The sequence below is a fragment of the Myxine glutinosa genome, chromosome 11 (genome assembly GCF_964187855.1).
Source record: "Myxine glutinosa chromosome 11, kmMyxGlut1.1, whole genome shotgun sequence".
Taxonomy (NCBI): Eukaryota; Metazoa; Chordata; class Myxini; order Myxiniformes; family Myxinidae; genus Myxine; species Myxine glutinosa.
Window position 1 is genome coordinate 54690042 of NC_136271.1, and position 20827 is coordinate 54710868.

A 20827-nucleotide genomic window follows, 5' to 3' on the forward strand; every position below is an offset into this window, starting at 1 on the left:
CTCCTGCCACGTTGGGCGAGCTGCCCACCGGGCCGGCACTATCGCCTCGGCCCTTGGGGGGATGGTCACGGCCTCGGAAGCCTCCAGCTCCGCTCTCTCGGCCGTGCTCACTCCCCCTAACGGCAGCTCTTCTACTCCCACCTGCAGGATCCCCCGGCACAAGTCGATTTTACAGCCGCTGGCAGTCAACAGGTCCAACCCTATTAAACATGGGTCGCACACCTCCGCCACCCAAACATCTATCTCCCTCCTTACTGACCCTAACTTGAGGGTCACAGAACCACGCCCTATGATCGGGGCCGTTACCCCGGTAGCAAGCTGCAAACTATAATTTTGCAGGCGCTGGATCTTATCCCAGCCACCTGCGCTCGAATCAAGGACCACAGGGCTGATGATCGTGGCGCTAGCTCCTGTGTCCACTACGGCGTCTACCCCCACGCCGGCAATTTTGCATCTAATTGTCAGGCTACCGGTTCCAATTTGGCCACAATAAATGACCTGTCGCGTCAATGAGGGCTCTCCTCCATCCTCTTCTGCTGACCACCGCCCTACGTGCCCGACACCTTCTAGTTTCCCGGGGTCTGGCGGGGGGGTGTCTGGGGTCGGCTAACCCGCTCCCCCCTGGGCGGAGTTGAGGACCTCAACTGCCGGGGATCATCCCGGCGCGCGGCTCGACAGTACCGCGCCAGGTGACCCAGACGGTTGCAGGTATAGCACCTCACCTGATAAGGTGCTTGCCTCCGGAATTCCAAATTTCCCCCCCTGTAGGTCCGAATTGGATTACCCGCTCGTGGTCCACCGCGGGCCACCTCCGGGGCCGCCTGCCATGGTCCAGGTCCCGCCAGGCGCTGGTCCACCAGCCTCCGGACCATGCCCGCCAGGTCAGGACCCACGTCGGGGGCGGGCCCCCTAAGGGGTCCGCCCTCCATCGGGGGTCCTACCTGGCGGACCGCCATTGCGAGACGCTCGCCCCCCCAGGCCAGGGGCCTCGCTGCTTCCCAACGGGCCGCAGCATCAGCCGCCTGGCTCAGAGTCTGCGGGCGCCACATGGCGAGCTGTTGCCGGAGCTCAATATCCGGGAGGGCCTGGATAAAATGGTCCAGCGCCAGGCTTTCCCGGGAATCCGCTGCCATGCTAGCATGTGCGATCCCCACTGCGCAGCGAATGTCGTGGGCAAGTTCCCCGATGGCTTCCTGGGGCTTGCGCTTTCGCAGCGCGAGCTGAGCTTTAACAAGCTCGCTCTGCTGTTCTATGCCAAATCGATTAATTAGGGCGTCGCGGAGGGCTGGCAGGGTGAGAGCACCCGCTGGTAATGCCGTCAGCACCTCCGCCGCCGCGCCGCGCAATGCGGCCACCAGGTGTACTCCACCTTCGTCCTCACCCCAACCGTTACCCTTACACACACAGTCGAACAGCGCCAGGTACGCGCGTAGATCACTCTTGCCATCATACGACGCGAGTGGGACCTTGTGGGACCACCTCGTATGCGAGTCGTTGCCCGCCGGCCGGACCCCGTGCGTCGCCCCTTGCGGGGTCAGCGCGGGGCCGAACCGGCCGGGCCCCCACAGTACATTACCCCCAAGGGGCTCTCGTGCCTCCCCGGTCCCTCCAACAACTACCCCTGTTGGTGTCGATGCATGGGTCACACCTCCGCAACCCGCTACCCATTCCATACCACCACAACCTTGCTCACCCACACCTCGCACCTCTCGTTCCATACCCTCCGGACCAGCCATACACCTCACTCGTGGCCTCTCACGAACATCCGGGTCTATCTCGACCCCCAAGCTTATTAAATCACCTGGCGCATCATACGCACGACCATATTGGTCACCACTTACACCGGGTCCTCTTTCTCTTCGCTTCTCCTCCATCACCTGCGAATCCCTCATCCGGTTAATGAGCACATCATCACGATCCGAACACAGACTTTGGACCAATTCTTTTACTTCCTCCTTTATCTCCTTCTTATCCTCTCTCCGTCGCTTCTTAATTTCGCTCACCCCTTCTTCCACTTCTTCTAATTTTTGCTTCATCTCCTTCATCTCTTCGTGCGCCCCTTTAAGTTCTTCCTCTAACTCCACTTTATTTTTTTCTATGTGCTCCCGCACCTCCCGCTCTTTAACCTCCATCACCTCTACCACCTTGTCCATTTTCCTCGTCAGGTCCTCATGTACCGTCTGACACTCTTTTTTAATTACCCCTACGTCCTTTTTCATTTCCTTCTGTGTCGATTTTAAACCCTCTATTACCGCTGTGTTCTTCTTTACCTGGTCCCCCAACTCCTTTTGTCCCACTGTCAGTTGTTCTACTCCCAGCGTCAACTCCTCTATACCACTTTGCAATTTTACAGTCCCCTTTCTCACCTCCTTCTCCATGCGCTCCTTACAGTGCCTCACCTCCTCGCGCACTCCTCCGACCTCCTCACTCACTCCTCTTCTGATCTCTTCTCCCATCACTTGCATCTCCTGCCCAGATGCCACCCTCATCTGCTCCATTTCCTCCCTGTGAGCATCCAGTTTGGTTTCTACCCCCATTCTGACCCCCTCTATCTGCTGCCCCATTTGGTTAACTTCCCTTTCCGCTTGGTCCCTCATGTCCCTCAATTTGCCTTCCATACTGTTTTCTAACCCCTCTAACCCATTTTTCACTCCCTCTATCTGATTCTCCTGGGCAGCCATTCTATTTTCTACCCCCATTAACCCCTTTTTCACCTCTTTTATCCCGTTGTCTAACCCCTCAAATTTGTCGTCTAACTTCCCAAATTTCTTGTCTAAACCCTTAAAATTATTGTCTAACCCCTCACCGGTACTCCTCGCTTCGTCCCTCATTACCCCCATTTGGTTTCCCATTACCCCCATTTGGCCCTCAAATCGCTCACTATCAGCCCTCATTCCCACCATTTGTTCCATAAGGGCCCTCATTTGCAGGAGGAAAAGGTTCGAATCCACCAGGGGCGCTGCCGCGGGCGTGGACGCCGTGGCCACCTCGTGCGTGACAACGCTATTTTGCGACCCTGCCGCCCTCACTGCTTCGCTCTCCTCGCGTCCTTCAATTTGGTCCTGGACCGACCCTGCCTCACTCTCCACTACCGGACCCCAGCTGTCTTGGTCTGCCATAGCGCGACTTTCAAAATTCGGGTTTTTATTTTCGTATAACAAATTCAAATTTCGCCGTTATAATTTCGCGCGGGAAACGCGCTCCGAATTGTCGATTATACTACAAATTTGGGCCTAATAAATTTAGTCCCGGGTCCGAATTCCACTCCTCGACACCAATTGTTACAGACGCGGCTTAGATGTTATTTACCGAGCGGTTTGGTATGACCACGTCTGCACAAGTTACCCGATTATACCCGAACGTTGACTAATCGCGCTGCGCTAGATCAATGAAGGAAAAGACACACGGCTGGGATTAAAATGACACGACACCAGGGATACGGTTCTCGAGACCTCCGGAGGAGATTATATTAAGGCGGAAGGTTAGATTACAACTACAAGAGGGACATCATAGAAAGACAGGCACTTAGACACACTCTTATATTAACCCCAACAGACGACAGATAAACGGGACAAAAGGCTGACTCACACGGGGATTGATGGCAAGGAAAGCGGGTATTCGATGGCCAGCACAAGGTGCACCTTGTGCTCAGGGACAGGATCGAATCGGTCCGGTCCAGAGATGCAGGGAGGTCACAGCGCTCGAGGTGGCGTCTTGTCGTCTCAAGCTGGGGGCGCATCTGACCTCACATCCGGTAAGTCGCTGCGTATATCCGGCGGGGAGTGACACGCCCTCGGCTCGTTAGCTCCGCCCCAGATGGAATCGGCTCGTTGCTTCTCATTGGGTGCATGCGGGGGGGTTACCGGCTCCGCCCTTGACGAGGGGCTGACAGGGAGCCCCTTCGTGGTAACCCCGTGGAGCGCATGGTCATGGCGGCTAACCGAGCTGGTGGGAGGACGCACACTCCCCCCGCGCGCCGTGGTTGTAGTTGTTGTTGTAGCTGTAGTTGTTGTTGTTGTTGTTGTTTGGGGAAGAAGATGGAAGGAGGTATGGGAAGGTCCTAAACTCACTACTGGTGCCATATAATCACATTCTGGTGCATCGAAGAGTCAGAATTAATGGAAAGGAGTCCTTAACTGACATAGACTAAGAATAACTAGCAAGATGTCCGAAAGTTGTCTACGTGAGATGCGGTGGACCTGGGCACGACATTTAATGGGGGAAAAAGGGGAAGGTCGGTTCTACAGAGTGTTGTTTACAGACAATGGGACTAGGGAATGGGGGATTGGGGATAGTTGGGGAGTATTGGGGAAATAGGGGAATATTTACAAGCGGATATGGAGGCCAAATTCCATATTCGCAACAATATATATATATATATATATATATATATATATATATATATATATATACATAGAGAGAGATAGAGATAGAGATAGAGAGAGAGAGAGAGAGAGAGAGAGAGAGAGAGAGAGAGAGAGATGGTGATAAAGCTCGCAGTTTTAAGTGTGGAAAAGTTCTGAGGAGATTGTGGCTGGCTCAATAGCGCAGTGGGCTGTTGACGTGTTATCAACGGAGGTCCGTGGTTCGAGCCCCGCATTGAGTCAGAGTTTTTTCACACTTATCCCCTCGCAGGAATTTGATTCCTGTTTCTAAAATTATATATATATATATATTTTAGGGTATGGGGTGAGGGGGCTGCAAAAGTAGGTATACAGTAAGGATTATACCAGTATTACCAGTATAATAATAGTGGTGCTAGGATTCATTTAATACTAGAATTCATTAAAATCATTATTACCATTTTCAATATTTTTTTTTTCGTAATTTTTTCTATAATACATCTACTATTTGCAGGTGAAGTGGAAATTTAACGATGGCTGGTAATTCAACGGATGAGGAGCGCAAATGGATTTTGAAACAGTACTGGAAGACAGAGAATAGTGAACGTGTGCGAGAGCAGTGGCGAGAAACATTTGCATCGCCTCCACCAACGAGGCTCACGATTTACCGGATACGTGACAAATTTGAGAGGACAGGGTCTATCCACAACTCGCCGAAGAGTGGTCGACCAGTCACCGTGACAACGCCAGAGAATGCAATGCAAGTCGCCCTGGCATTTACCCAGAGCCCTCAGAAATCGAAAAACAGGGCGTCATCTGAATTGGGTATTGAACGCAGATTGTTGGGTCGTTTGATGCACTGTGCAGGACTGAAAATGTACGTGCCACGATTGATACATGGTTTATTAGAGGATGACTCGGATCGGCGTTTACAATTTTGCGAAGCCATCCTGAACGAGGAATGAGAGGGTGACAGCATTCTGCGCAAAATCGTGTGGTCCGATGAAGCAAACTTTAAGCTATCGGGTGCCGTTAATCGGCACAATTGTGTGTACTACGCAACTGAAAACCCTAAAGTCACGATTGAGCAACAGCTCAATCAACCTGGGGTGACAGTGTGGGCTGGCCTGTCCTGCAAAGGTGTCGTTGGACCTATCATTCTGCACAGGAGTGTCGATCAACACGTGTATCTGAACATGCTGACGGATACAATCATACCACAGGTACGCGAACAACAGCAGCAGGACGACTTCTACTTTCAGCAGGATGGGGCGCCACCACACTTCGCACTCACTGTGCGTGTGCTACTTGACAAAGAATTTCCCAACAGGTGGATTGGACGTCGGGGAGCCGTTGACTGGCCACCACGTTCGCCGGATCTCACCCCTATGGACTTCTTTTTCTGGGGATGTGTAAAAGACAGGGTTTTCGCACGCAAGCCACGTTCTGTTGATGCCATGATTCAGTTCATACGGGAGGCTTGCCAGGAAATTGATGCTGATAAAGACCTTTGTGCCAGAGTGTGCATGGGTGTCCACACTCGACTAGTGGAGTGTGTGAATGCCGGGGGCAAACAGTTTGAACATTTGAGGGATTAATATGTTTATTATTGATATGTTTATTATTGATATGTTATTATTGATATGCTTGTATAATCAATAAAATAGGTTTTGTTTTTCATTACTGAAAACCTACTTTTGCAGCCCCCTGTATATATATATATATATATATATATATATATATATATATATATATATATATATATATATATATATATATATATATATATATATATATATATATATATATATATAATATATATATATATATATATATATATAATATATATAATATATATATATATATATATATATATATATATATATATATATATTGTTGCAGTTTTGGGAAACCGCTGAGAAGTAATGTCAACCACCATACAGGTCCATTAGAATAATTATTTCATAGCAGAACATTATCTTTGGCCCTTATTTCAGGTTATTATGTCGGTATGCGTTGGGGAAGGGAAAGACAGGTATCCTCTTACAGGGGATATGCACCAATCAAAGAGCAGAGTCCCTTTGAGAGAGCTGGTGGGGGCGGAGTGGCGGGCTCCACTAATCAGGAGCCAGAACACCCTCAAACATCCTCCCCACTCCCCCACTCCCCACCCTCGGTGAGGGTGGACAAAAGGCCAATTCCATGCCAGGAATGTTCTCCTAGTGGATGTCAGGAGATCGCTAGCTGCACGAATGCATAGTGCCAACTGTAAAGTTTGGTGGAGGAGGAATAATGGTCTGGGGCTATTTTTCATGGTTCGGGATAGGCCCCTTAGTTCCAGTGAATGGAAATATTAACGCTACAGCATACATACAATGACATTCTAGACGATTGTGTGCTTCCAACATTGTGGCCACAGTTTGGGGAAAGCCCTTTCCTGTTTCAGCATGACATTTCCCCCATGCACAAAGCGAAGTCCATACAGAAATGGTTTGTCGAGATAGGTGTGGAGGAACTTGATTGGCTTGCACAGAGCCCTAACCTCAACCCCATCGAACACCTTTGGAATGAATTGGAATGCCGACTGCGAGCCAGGCCTAATCGCCCAACATCAGTGCCCGACCTCATTAATGCTCTTGTTGCTGAATGGAAGCAAATCCCCGCAGCAATGTCCCAATATCTAGTGGAAAGCCTTCCAAGAAGAGTGGAGGCTGTTATAGCTGCAAAAGGGGGACCAACTCCATATTAATGCGCATGATTTTGGAATGAGATGTTTGACGAGAAGATACGGGTGTGATGTTCGGGTGTCCACATACTTTTGGCCATGTAGTGTATATACGAGGGACAGTCAAAAAGTAACCTTAAAATATTTTTCACAACTTGTTTATTGCATGCACGTGTGTAACAACTGTGTTTTTTTTCAACACACTCTCCATCGCGTTCAATGCATTTTTCCCAGCGCTTTAATAAGGCGTGGATTCCTCCTGAAAAAAAATATTTTGGCTGCTTGTGTAGCTCTTCGTGCACCGTCTCTTGGACCTCTTCGTCGGATCGGAAAGTGGTTCCACCAAGCGCCTCTTTAAGTGGCCCAAAGGTGTGGTAATCCGAAGGGGCAAGGTCTGGTGAGTAGGGTGGATGAGGAGGACACTCAAAGTGCAGGTCCTCGATTGTTGATGCTTTATCGTGGGCAGTATGGGGCCGAGCATTGTCATGCTGCAGCAAATCACCAATAGTGAGTAGTCCATGACGTTTTGATCTGATTGCTGGGTTCAGATGATTTTAAAGGAGGCCGCAGTAGGCGCAGTATGACGCACTGGTGACTGTGGTCCATCTGGGCATGCAATGCTCTACAAGTGGGCCTCGGCTATCCCAGAAAAGCGTCAGCATCACTTTTCCAGCGGACGACTGTGTGCGGAATTTTTTGGATTTCGGTGAAGTTGAATGGCGCCACTCTTTGCTTGCCCTCTTCGTTTCTGGCTGAAAGTAGTGGACCCAGCTTTCATCCCCAGTCACTACGCACTGTAAGAAAGTATTGCCTTCTGTTTCGTAACATCGCAGAAGTTCTTCACATGCGACCACTTGCCATTCTTTCAGTTCGGGTGCGAGTTGTCTGGACACCCACCTTGCAGACACTTTGCGGAACCCCAGGACGTTGTGAATCATATGGTGTTCTGAACCATGGCTAATGTTCAATTCAGAGACCACTTCATCCAGCGTAATGTGACAGTTTTACCTTAGCACTCACTCAACTCCTGCAACCATTTCTGGTATGTCAGCTGTGTGAGGCTGGCCCAAGTGAGCAGTGACTTCCACACTGGACACTCCACTTTTAAAGTTCCTGTCCCAGTCGTACACCTGCTGCAACGATAAACATGCGTTGACCATATTGCATCTTCATTCTGCAATGGATTTCACTGGGATTCACACCCTCACTTCCTAAAAACAGATGACAGAACGTTATTCCTCCCTGGTGCATGCTTCTAAGGGAGCCGCCATCTTGGAATTGCTCTACTGACATACGCTCAATGTTGCCAGATCTAAAACAGGCAAAACATGGTTCTTACCCATAGATATAGCATATGTCGTCTACAACTACACACATTACATTCTCGAATTTATATCGCCATTTTAAGTTGACTGATTGACTGGCCCTCGCATATATATACATATACATATATATATATATACATATATATATATATATATACATATACATATATACATATACATATACATATATATATATATATACATATACATATACATATATATATATATATACATATACATATATATATATATATACATATACATATATATATATATATACATATATATATATATATATATACATATATATATATATATATATATATATATATATATATATATATATATATATATATATATATATATATATATATATATATAGCTCGCAGCGTTAGTGTGAGAAATATCTGAAGATATCCCGGAGACTCAATAGCTCAGTGGGCTGTCACGACGTAAGTGATGAGGGTCGTGGGTTTGAGTCCCAGGTTGAGTCAGATTTTTTCACACTAGCCCCACACATGAATTTACTTCCTGTTTATTATATATATATATATATATATATATATATATATATTATATATATATATATATATATATATATATATATATATATATATATATGCAGTGTCTGTGTTGTGTTATGTTGTCACTGAGCTACTCCCTCAAACTTTTGTGAAATCGTACCAAACTCATGGTATGCACCTACCTCTCCCGTGGGTATGTCCTAAGTGTATTTTGTTTGAAAATATTTAATTTGTTTGTTTTTTTTGTAAAAAAATTTAAAAGATTTTTTTTTTTTTACTTAAATCTTCAAGTTAAATTGTTTATAAAATGTAATATCACGTATATTACAAATACATTTGTGCAATATTATTGTTTGTATTGTGATTGGTGTAAATCATGACAACACAGCAACTCAGGTACAGTCATCCTCAGCTAAAACAAGCCCGTTCCTCTGTAACGACGCGTGGTGAGGCAAGCGCGTGAGCCGAGCCAAGCTAGTATGTATATATATATACATATATATATATATACATATATACATATATATATATATATATATATATATATGTATTTACTATAGTATATATATATATATATACTATTTATAATATATATACAAGCTAGTATGTGTTATCTTTTGTTATAACCAATATTAAATTGACTCTTACTTGCATACATGAATTGACACTGATATGGTTGATTCTAAGGAATGACAAAGCCTTTTGTTTATTTCACAATGTCTGGTTGGTGCAAACATGACTTCATGATTTTGTCATATGTGCACTTCCCAAGAACAAATCTTCATAATTTCAGCGAATAACTTAGCATAAGTACTGCATGATGTGTTATTCAGATTATTTTTTTAGCATATTTGTGTAATGCCTTTGCTCTGCCTGCCTTGCATCTATTTCTATCCATCTTACCCCTGAGGGGTTCCAGGCGGGGCCTTGAGCGCAGCAGGTGTCTGCAGGAGCCTGTCCAGGTAAGCGAGCAGCTGCATAAAGCTTGGCCGTTCTGCACGGTCTTTCTGCCAGCAATCGAGCATAAGCTGGTGCAGGGCTACAGGGCAGTCCATGGGAGCCGGCAACCGGTATCCCTCTTCAATTGACTGGATCACCTGCGAAGCATTTGATGCCCTTTTAGCTTCCAGCACATGGCACAGCAAGCAGTAAAGCACATTTTCCCTCATTAAGGCAATATGGCTACCAACGCACGTCCTGATTGTTGATATCCCAGTATGGCCGCTCCCCGTATGACATCACTTCCCACATGACAATCCCGAAGCTCCAGACATCGCTCGCTGAGGTGAACTTGCGAAAAGCGATGGCCTCGGGTGCCGTCCAACGGATGGGAATCTTGCCTCCCTGCTCACCACCATAGAAGTGCATAATTTAATCTTTTATCCTTAAAATGCTACAGTCCAATAAATAGACACCTTAAACGTGTACAATATGGTCAAATACATATATACAGAGTATCTTGCCGAACCAGACAAGAAATAAACCAAACCAGACAATTATGTGATTGCAAGATAACATCAAGTTCGATGAAAGAAGTGCTTAAACCTAATGATGGTGAAAAATTTGACTCATTCAATTTGAGAAACCGGAGGAAAGGGTTAGAAGTTTAGTGTGCCGGCTCAAAGAAAATAAAATTGCGTAGTGGTGTCTGCAACATACATGTGTGGTGTACACGGCCTGTGGGTCATCCTCGAGGCCCCTGGAGAGGCCAAAGTCAGACACTTTGCACATGAGGTTGCCATTGACCAGCACGTTGCGTGCGGCAAGGTCACGATGGATGTAGTTCATGTCGGCCAGGTACTTCATGCCGGCGGCAATTCCACGCAGCATTCCCAGTAGTTGGATGACTGTGAACTGCCCATCGTTTCTCTATAAATATAAATAGAGAAAAAGTGAATGAATTATAGCATGAGAAACACAGAAAGAGAAAAGAAAAACGGATTTTAAATTTTTAAAATATAAACAGGTACAGATACATTCAAAGTACCAAAATAAAATACCAAAAGTACCGCCCCCATGCCAAATAAATCAATAACATATCCTCCAACTCACGGCATGACCTGGGCACCTTTCGGCGGCACATAGAGATGGTATTGGAAGGGAGAGTTGTACAATAATTTATTAATTGATTATGTAATTAAAATAAATAAACAATAATCGTGAAATAATTAATTTCTTAATCAATTGGATAATAGCATACCTCAACCACCAGTGTTTCATCCGAATCTGTAACTCTTTGAAAATTAAATAAGTCATTAATCAAAAATTAAATAATTAATCAATAAATAAATTAATCGATGAATTGATTAATCAATAAATCAAAAATACCCTTTACAGCAAAATCATTCGGTCATTGTTGTGTCCAAATATCAGCTTCCGAGCTCCAAAGGTGCCTGGGATATTGCCCAGATGAGAAAGGAAATGAAAAAGTAATCAATTCATCGATAATAATTAAGTAATTAATCAATTAATTCTTTAATCAACAAACAAAAAACACTTTTTGCCAAAGCACGTGCTCACTATTGTGTCGAAATTTCAGCTTCCTAGCTCAAAGGATGGCTGAGATATCGCCCGGAAAAAAACAAACAAACAAACAACTGGAGTGAAAACTGAGTACTCCCTTTCAGCGCGCGTCACCGCCGGGCCCCTTTCTTGCCCGACGATGCCGTCATGCAGCACCTGAAGATGGAATAGGAAAGGAGTAGTGTACAAAAAGGAGAAAAAGATGTAAATTGTCATATCCCCCGTGGTTTTAGTAATTTTGCTGTACGAGTTAAAGGCCGCCAGTTGGCCATCTTTGGTTGGATTACAAAACAAAAGAATCTGCATATGTATACTTTCATATGTCGTCTTTGTGCCAAGTTTGAACAAATTCGGTCCATGCATGTCCGAGAAATGGTTGGGGACATGTTTAAGTAACAAAATGTCTGCCAGTCGGCCATCTTGGCTCTTATCTCGAAAGAAAATGATGGTCATATGTAAGCTCTCATTCGTTATCTGTGAGCCAAGTTTGAGCAAGATCGGTAAATGCATGTCCGAGAAATGGTTGAGGACGTGTTCAACATCGGGGTTTTTTTTTTACAACTAAAATGGCCGCCAGTCAGCCATCTTTGATCGCATCATGAAACAAAATGAGGTGCATATCTGTACCATCATACATTGTCTTTGTGCCAAGTATGAACAAAATTTGTCCATACTGTCGGAGATATGGCTGCGGACGGACGCACACATGAACGGATACACGGACAAGACTCAATCCATAAGCCCCCGTTTTGGACCAATTTTTGGACCAAAATGTTTTATTTTATTGACCGGACTTGGTGGCGGAATGATTAGAGTGTCCGTTGTGAGTCCAGAAGGTCGGCGATTTGAACCCTGGCTGAGTCGTACCAAAAACTTTTTAAATGGTTTGTGTTGCTTCTTTGCTTGCTTAAAGCTCAGCGTTTACAAGGAAGAGAGCATGGACAAACAACCATAGGTTGGCAGTCATGTCGCAGGCTTTGATGGATGCAATGGCCTCCTCTTGCATTGCACTGCCTTGTAAGGAAACACCTTTTATTTACATGTAAAATATGTAAGATATACAGGTAGCAGTATATCTTACGACCTGTGCTTCTCAAAACAAGATTGACTATTATGAAAATACATTTTCCTGGAATCATTCTCCCCTTTTTAGTAGTCTCGTCTGGGTTTGATTCACCTTCATATAGGACATTAACCTAGTGTACAGCAACCAATGAGAAGAACACTAAATGCCACTTGGTATCCTTTTCAAGAGAAGGTCGATGCACCAAAACGACAAGTACTTAAATGTTGCTTGCAGATGGAGGAAATCAGACGCAAATGTAACATGGGCCTGTTGTGTGTAAACGCACCCATTCCAGCACCTGCGATTCCACGTATAATCATGGAGTGACTTTTATTTGACCCCTGGGGGTAATTTCATTTGGCACACAACATTCCCAGAGAATTACAAATTGTAACAGGTTGTTAAGTGCAAATCGAAAGCAGCCTGCACCGATGAGCAAAAGGGGCCATCAATGTACAAGTAAGAAAAAAAGGTAGGATGGAAAGAATGGATGGGGAAAAGCTGGAGATTCAAAAATTCTTCCATGTTTGCTTTGGAAATAGGCAGACGGCTGCAAAGTTCGAAAAAATAATTGCGACGGGAAAACGTTTTGGAAGACAAACAATAACTGTATGCAATAAGTGACAGAAAATGACAAATTGCTTGGTGCCGGCAGCAAAAAAGGAAGAAGAATACGGGAATATTCTTACTTTGAGAAACGAGTCCAAAGATCCATTTTCCATATGTTCCGTGATGATCATCACCGGTTTACCTAAACAAAAGTGACAACATTAACACTCGGTGATAAAACTGCTTGCAGCAGTTAGGGTGATTCCTATGAAAATGCCTCGCTTACTTTTGGTAACAACACCCTCCAGACGGATGATGTTGGGGTGCTCAAACTGTCCCATGATGCTCGCTTCACTCAGGAAGTCCCTCCTCTGTTTCTCACTGTAACCTGCTTTCAAGGTCTTGATGGCCACAGCCACTTCAGGCTCACTCGGGATTCTAAGTCGGCCACGACAGACTTCACCGGATTCGCCTGGTTGGGTACATTGAAGACAGAAAAGCAAAAAGGAGGTCATTCAGGTACACTAAGAGAGAAAGAGCAAACGACAATTATTATGATGTGCACAAAATTTATGATGATCAAAGCATGGAAAAAGGAATGTATAAGGGAAAAAGTGAGATCTGTCATTTTATTAGGGGCAATATGACAATCATCCACAATTTTTGGTAAACCTAACAAAAATCAGATGCTAAATTCAACCATGGGCAAAAAAATCAATTATATATATATATATATATATATATATATGTATGTATGTATGTATATATATATATATATATATATATATATATATATATATATATATATATATATATATATATATATATATATATATATATATATATATATATACATACATATATATATATATATATATATATATATATATATATATAAATATATATATAATTGTATATATATATATAATTGTATATATATATATATATATAATTGTATATATATATATATTATATATATAATGTATATATATATATATATATATATATATATATATATATATGTATAAAAAGATATATATATATATATATATATATATATACGTGTATATATATATATATATATATATATATATATATATATATATATATATATATATACGTATATATATATATATATATATGAATAGCTGTGTTTTTATTATTTTTCTGTTTCGAAACACCCACTGATGCCATTGAAAGATATATATATATATATATATATATATATATATATATATATATATATAATTGTGTTATATAAAATGTTATATATATATATATATATAATTATATTTAAAAAAAGATTCATTTAAAATTTAATTTATATATATAATTGTGTATATATATATATATATATATATATATATATATATATATATATATATATATATATATATATATATATATACACAATTATATATATATATATATATTGTTGCGGATATGAGGATTGCATTTTTTTGATTGTGTGTATTGTCGTGGTAAATTGTTGTGTAACATTGGTTGGATATGGCCCCTCCTGCCTCCAGAGTTGTGTAAAGGTAAAAAGGGCGTCTCGGTAGTTAATTCCATGAAACACCAGATTGAAGGACACGATAAAACCCTTGTTCAGTAGCTTATATCTTATTATGTGTTTTAGGGTAAGGCCTTGTCTTCCATTAAAATAATACTCCATTGCACCGAATCAATTAAGAATAGCTCCCCTTCAATACTTTCATTTCCCAGCCAAACTCTCCATCTGCGGGTAAAGCAGTTCACAAGCGTGGGGTGCACGCCCTCTCATTTCGCTGCGATAGTGAATATGTGCTCCATGCTCTGTTTGAACAGGAGGGGCGGGGTCGCCAGGGAGAGGCAAGCCCAGGGCGTGCCACGAAGGGCGGGGCTGTTCAGCCCCATGCCCAAATAAGGAAACAAGCCCGTGGCTCGCCACGAGGGGCGTGCCGTCGGCGCCATGCCCAAATAAGGAGACAAGCCCGTGGGATTACCATACAAGGTCACGAAACAGAGCACGGGGGGGGGGGGGGGGGGGAGGGCGGTACCGAAACCGAGGAGGGCGTGTCAGACCCGCACTGAAGGTTTGGACAGAAGGGTGCGACGATCGCTGGGACAAGCTACACGAGGGATACGGCAGATGAGTCCAGGTGCATAAGAGGGTCGGCAGTCCACCGGGAGAGAGTTCAGAGTAGCACCGGAGTTGCGTGAGAGATACGAAAAGCCTTTGACAAAGCCGCTTCAACCAGCCCCGTTTCAACCAGCCAAGTGACCCTGCCGGCGTGCGCTGTAAATCCGAATACAAGGAGCTGCCGGCTCCTAGCTTCCCGCCCGGAGTGGACCTGCTCGCTGTGCCCCATGATCCCACCTGCTCATCCCTCCAAACGATTCCTACCCTTCCATCCATTTGCGTACGTGAGTTTGTTCTGTTCGTGCTGTCCTGGGTAGTAAACTAAGTCTGTATAAGCTAGTAATTTGCACTGTGTTACCTGCTTTTTCATGTCCCCTGTAAATAATCGTGACTGCTCTTTTTGCTTATGTGTGTGTAAATAATAAACCCCGTTACTCTTCTGTACGTCTTCTTCTTCTTCCTCTTTGCATTCGTCGTCTTAGTCTTTTCCACATTGAATATCTGTGGCGCGATACGGCCAGCGTTTGGGTGGATCGGGTGAATTGGGGAAACTGTTAGGTCGCGGAGCCTCCGCTCGGCAAACATACCATCCTTAACCGCGGACCGTAACAATATATATATATATATAATATATATATATATACGGTTTTGAAAAAAAAAGATTAATTTAATGCCCTTTCGTCCTCAAAACCTTAGCTTTGTAGTGTGTTTTGATTTTCTTGTAGAATTATTCATTAAAGGTATCCTTAAAACTTCTGTTTACAAAGAAAATCTCGAGGTATATTGTGTGCAAAATAATAGCCAAAGATGAAGGAAAAGGCATGGCAGTAATTACCAAAACCAACAATGTAATTGCGAAAGACGACTCTATCTTTCAATGGCATCAGTGGGTGTTTCGAACCAGAAAAATAATAAAAACACAGCTATTTGAAGAAAAAAAATCTGCAGAAAGAAATGACAAAGTTTGTTTTGTTTTTACAAATGTAAGTTCATTCTGCGATGCATCAAACTTTCCACCTTACTCCCTACTCTCCACCTCCAGCCATACATCCTTTCTTACCTGACCCGATGACCTTTTCAATTGAGATCCACGATGCATCGATCTCTCGGGCGAACTCTTGCACAGCTCGGGATGGATCTTCATACGTGAATGGATCCACGTAAATCCTCTTTGAAGCACGTTTGACTTGTACTGAAAAGCAAGAATATGTAGAAAATAACACAAAATTTTAACACCAGTGTCATTCTGAGGGTACATTGAAGGTGTTGGAAAAGACTCTCGAGTTATTGAGCTTGCTTTGATTCCGAAAACAAAGGAACATGGATAAAATAATTGCCACGTTGCTTTGTATTATTAAGTACGCCATTCATTAGAGGATCTGTGAAGCCAGCTGTCTCGTTTAGAGTCCCTTGTGGACAATAACAATTACAGGGTGTCTTTTGAACAAGACCAAGCTCTTTTGTTTGTACCACGGGAAAATAATCCTTGGCTCCAGTTTCTCAGTGTAATAGTTATACAAAATGATTTGGCTGTTCGACCAAAAAACATCACTCTGTGTTGGGTTTTTTAAGGTTACGAAATGACATCAAATGGAATCTATTAAATAAAATAAAAAATCGAAAAAAAAATTAGTAATGAAAAAAGTACATTTCAAAATATGTTCAGTGGGGGCTCCGGGTCATTAGAGGGCTCGGGTTCATGAGCGGCTCAGGATCATGAGGGGGCTACGGATCATGAGGTGCTCTGGGTCATGAGAAGCTCCGGGTCATGGTGGGGATCTGGGTCATGAGGGGGCACGGGATCATGAGGAGCTCAGGGTCATGAGGAGGCTCCGGGCCATGAGGGGCTCAGGATCATGAGGTGTGTGGGTGTGTATGTGTGAGTGTGTGTGTGTGTGTGTGTGTGTGTGTGTGTGTGTGTGTGTGTGTGTGTGTGTGTGTGTGTGTGTGTGTGTGTGTATATGTGTGAGTGAATAAGAGAGAGACAGAATTGTGAGGAACATAAATGAAAAAAACAGGTGTGTGTGTGTGTGTGTGTGTGTGTGTGTGTGTGTGTGTGTGTGTGTGTGTGTGTGTGTGTGTGTGTGTGTGTGTGTGTGTGTGTAATGTGTGTGTGTGCACGTTTAAAAGGTTAAACAAATGCCAGTGAAATTGTAACTATTAATTCGTGTCCAGTCTTGAAACAGTTACTTGTGTTATCAAATATTACCAAAGCAGTACAAAAGATGAACTATGCACAATCAGAGATGAGCAGAATATTCAAATTATACCAGAAGAGTCAATGCACAATTGGAGAATTAACCAATGATATAGGAAAACAAGTACAGATACATTCAAAGTACACCGCCCCATGCCAAATAATTAAATATCCTACAGCGCGGCATTGCCGGGGCGCCTCCGGCGCCCGGCAATACCGCAGTGCAGCTCATAGAGGCATGCTTTGGGAGGGAGAGGTGTACACTAATTGATTGATTAATTGTATAATTCAAATCAATAAAAGATTATCACAAAATATTTTCTTAATCAATTGGCTAATAGCATAACTAAACCACAAGTGCTTCATCCGAAGATGTATCTTTTAGAAATTTAATTAAATAAGTCATTAATAAAAAATTAAATAATTAATTGATTCATCAATAAATAATTAATCGATTAATCAATAAATAATTAATCGATTAAATGATTAATCAATAAATCAAAAATATCCTTGATAGCCACATCACTTGGTCACTGTCATGTCCAAATATTAGCTTCCCAGCTCAAAAGGTGCCTGAGATATTGGCCAAATGAGAGAAAATAAATAAATGATTAATAATGAAAATAAATAAATAATAACATGAAAAAATTAAATTATTAATCAATTCGGTCACAGAACACATAAACCACCACCATTTCATCAGAATCTGTAACTGATTTTTTTATTTCGATTAATTGATTAATTGATCAATCAATAAATCAAAAGTATCCTTGATAGCCACATCACTTGGTCACTCATGTCCAAATATTAGCTTCCGAGCTCAAAAGGTGCCCGAGATATTGGCCAAATGAGAAAGAAAATAAATAAATGATTAATCATGAAAATAAATAAATAATCATTAAAAAAAAAATTTTATTAATCAATTCAGTCAGAGAACACATAAACCACCACCATTTCATGAGAATCTGTAACTTTAAAAAAAAAAAATTTTTTGTCATTAATCGAATAATTCAATAATTAATCGATTAATTGATTAATTAATAAATCAAAAATAGCCTTTGCAGCCAAATCACCTGGTCATTGGCATGTCCAAATATCAGCTTCCTAACTCAAACGGTGTCTGAGTTAATGGTCAGAAGAGAAAGGACATTTAATTAATTAAATAAGTACTTAATTAATCGCTAATAATTAAATAACTCCTCAATTAATTGATTAATCAAAAAACGAAAAATACCATTTTTGACAAAGGACTTGCTCAGTATTGTGCCAAAATTTCAGCTTCCTAGCTCAAAGGATGTCTGAGATATCGCCCGGACAAGCAAACAAACAAACAAACAACCAGAGTGAAAACTGAGTACTCCCTTTCAGCGTGCGTCACTGCCGAGCCCCCTTCGGTGCCCGGCAATGACGATTTGCAATGCCTGGAGATGGCATAGGAAAGGTGCGGTGTACAATAAAATCAGACTCTGGCATGACGGTTGGAGCAACAGTGTCCGCTCTGAGCCTGGGAGGTTGATGGTACAAACCCCGACCGAGTCATAACAAAGACTTTTTTTGCTTGATGCTAAGCATTTAAAGGATAGAGCATGGACAAACAATGCTCGTCGAGCAAGGGCAAACCACCCATTATAAACCCTGCTGAGAAACTGCTGTGGCAGCACCAACGCTCTGTAAAGAGATGGTAAAACAAATAAAAACTAGAAATGATCTGAAAACGCAAAGCCCGTCTGTGTCCGTTTGTATTCAGACGTCTTATTCTTCTTCAGTATGTTCAAACTAATGAAAACAGTTTGAAAAGTAGCCTACAAAATGAGAATTGATGATTTTATGCAATTTTATAAAGCCTTTGAGCTTTAGATATAAAAAAAAATCAGCTTCTAGCTTTTCATTAGTGAACCATTTCAGTGACCGAATATGCAAATTCTTAAAATTTCAGATCAATCAGGTGAAAATTGGTGATTTTACGCGAGCTTGACTTCTGACCTTTTGACAAAGTTATTAATTTGCCTTCTCCATGTTATCATAATAAAGCTTTGTTGAAAATTTTATGACAAAACTCAAATGGTAAAAAGTTACGGCCCAGGCAGGCACACACACACACACACACACACACACACACACACACACACACACACACACACACACACACACACACACACACACACACGTGATACAAAACCCTGCCTCCTGCTGTGCTGGGGACGGGCTAATAAATAGGAAGGTGAAAAGGCAATCGGTGAAATTAGCAATAGATGAAAAGAGGGATAAATAAGTGAAGAGTTGTCAGTCCTGTTTGGATTTATTATTTAACCCTCCAACATACGTCAGATATCAAGACCTTGCTTGACATTGGATACCAAGGTCTTCCTCGATATCTAATGCTGAAAGAGATCCAACTACCTCGTCCTCAATATGGTTGTAAATTGATCGACTGACCTAATCTTCGTTTATCTCTTTCTACAAGTTTCTTGTGCTTACCTCTTTTTTTAATAGTCCATGTCATTATCTTCCTGTGCCAGTTCATTCTGTCTAGCCATTCCAGTTCTTCAAGGTCAGCTTCCAAGCATCCTTATATCATCCAATCCGCACAGATTTCCCTGCAAACCCACTAGTACATGTCCATGTCCATAGATGTCCATCCCATGTCTGCCTTACGTGAGCAAGACATCTTTACAATACGGGACATTCATATATTAAAGCTATTCTCTGGCATTTGTGTGCTCCAGAAAACGTCGCCATACCTTCGCCGTTGATAGGGCTTTGCTCCTCTTCGTCTTTGTAAGTTGCCATTCGTTTTGTTCTCCTGCCAACAGCAAGGAATTGTGTTGCTAAGCAAAATGCGCCGAAAAACACAAGACGTCTGACACAAAGAAGTTTCACTTGAAAACGCGTCCGATGGAGAATGTAGGCTGCAACGCATATTTTACGTTCCAGTGTCCAATGACAGATTGACATATGCACATTTAAACACACCTTCTCCGGATGCACACAAAGATTCCGATGGCAATGGCGAGAATTGTAGCCGCGCACACTGCAAGCACAGCGACGTGGCTCGCGTTGTTCGGTGCTGCAATGGGGAATGTGGTGGAATTGACACGTTTAGGTGGTGGGGACAGAGTTATCGGGTTCCTCGCTGCATTGTGTTACTAAGCCGACTGGGAATAACCAGGCAATTTATGAGCATGCCATTCGTTCAGGATTGTACTTACCAGGCATGGCCATGTCTATGTCCACGGGCTCGCTGTACCGGCCATAGCCCGCTGCCGTGCGGGCGCGGATTTCAAAGCTGTAGATGGTGTCCGCTTTGAGATTTGGCAATGTGATTGAAGACGTTTTAGTCCGCACGATGAAGAATCTTTTCTCACGTAGTGCCTGCATGCATTGACGATAATAGTGATAATGCAAATTAGTATAACAATAATAATGAACCTCAATGTAGATTACATATAGTTG

At 42.7% G+C, this 20827-nt stretch overlaps 1 protein-coding gene across 1 annotated transcript in view; it reads right to left on the reverse strand.

The window, feature by feature from the left end:
• LOC137414779 (ephrin type-A receptor 4) overlaps positions 1–20827 on the reverse strand; it is a 104473-nt gene that overhangs the window by 24915 nt on the left and 58731 nt on the right. Inside the window, exons 7-15 of the mRNA XM_078786681.1 lie at positions 20584–20746; positions 20348–20441; positions 20116–20177; positions 16238–16369; positions 13342–13527; positions 13196–13257; positions 10577–10786; positions 10112–10261; positions 9821–10014 (exon numbers count right to left, since the gene is read on the reverse strand). Of these exons, the coding sequence (XP_078642807.1) occupies positions 9821–10014; positions 10112–10261; positions 10577–10786; positions 13196–13257; positions 13342–13527; positions 16238–16369; positions 20116–20177; positions 20348–20441; positions 20584–20746 (1253 nt within the window). The remainder of the gene's footprint in view (positions 1–9820; positions 10015–10111; positions 10262–10576; positions 10787–13195; positions 13258–13341; positions 13528–16237; positions 16370–20115; positions 20178–20347; positions 20442–20583; positions 20747–20827) is intronic.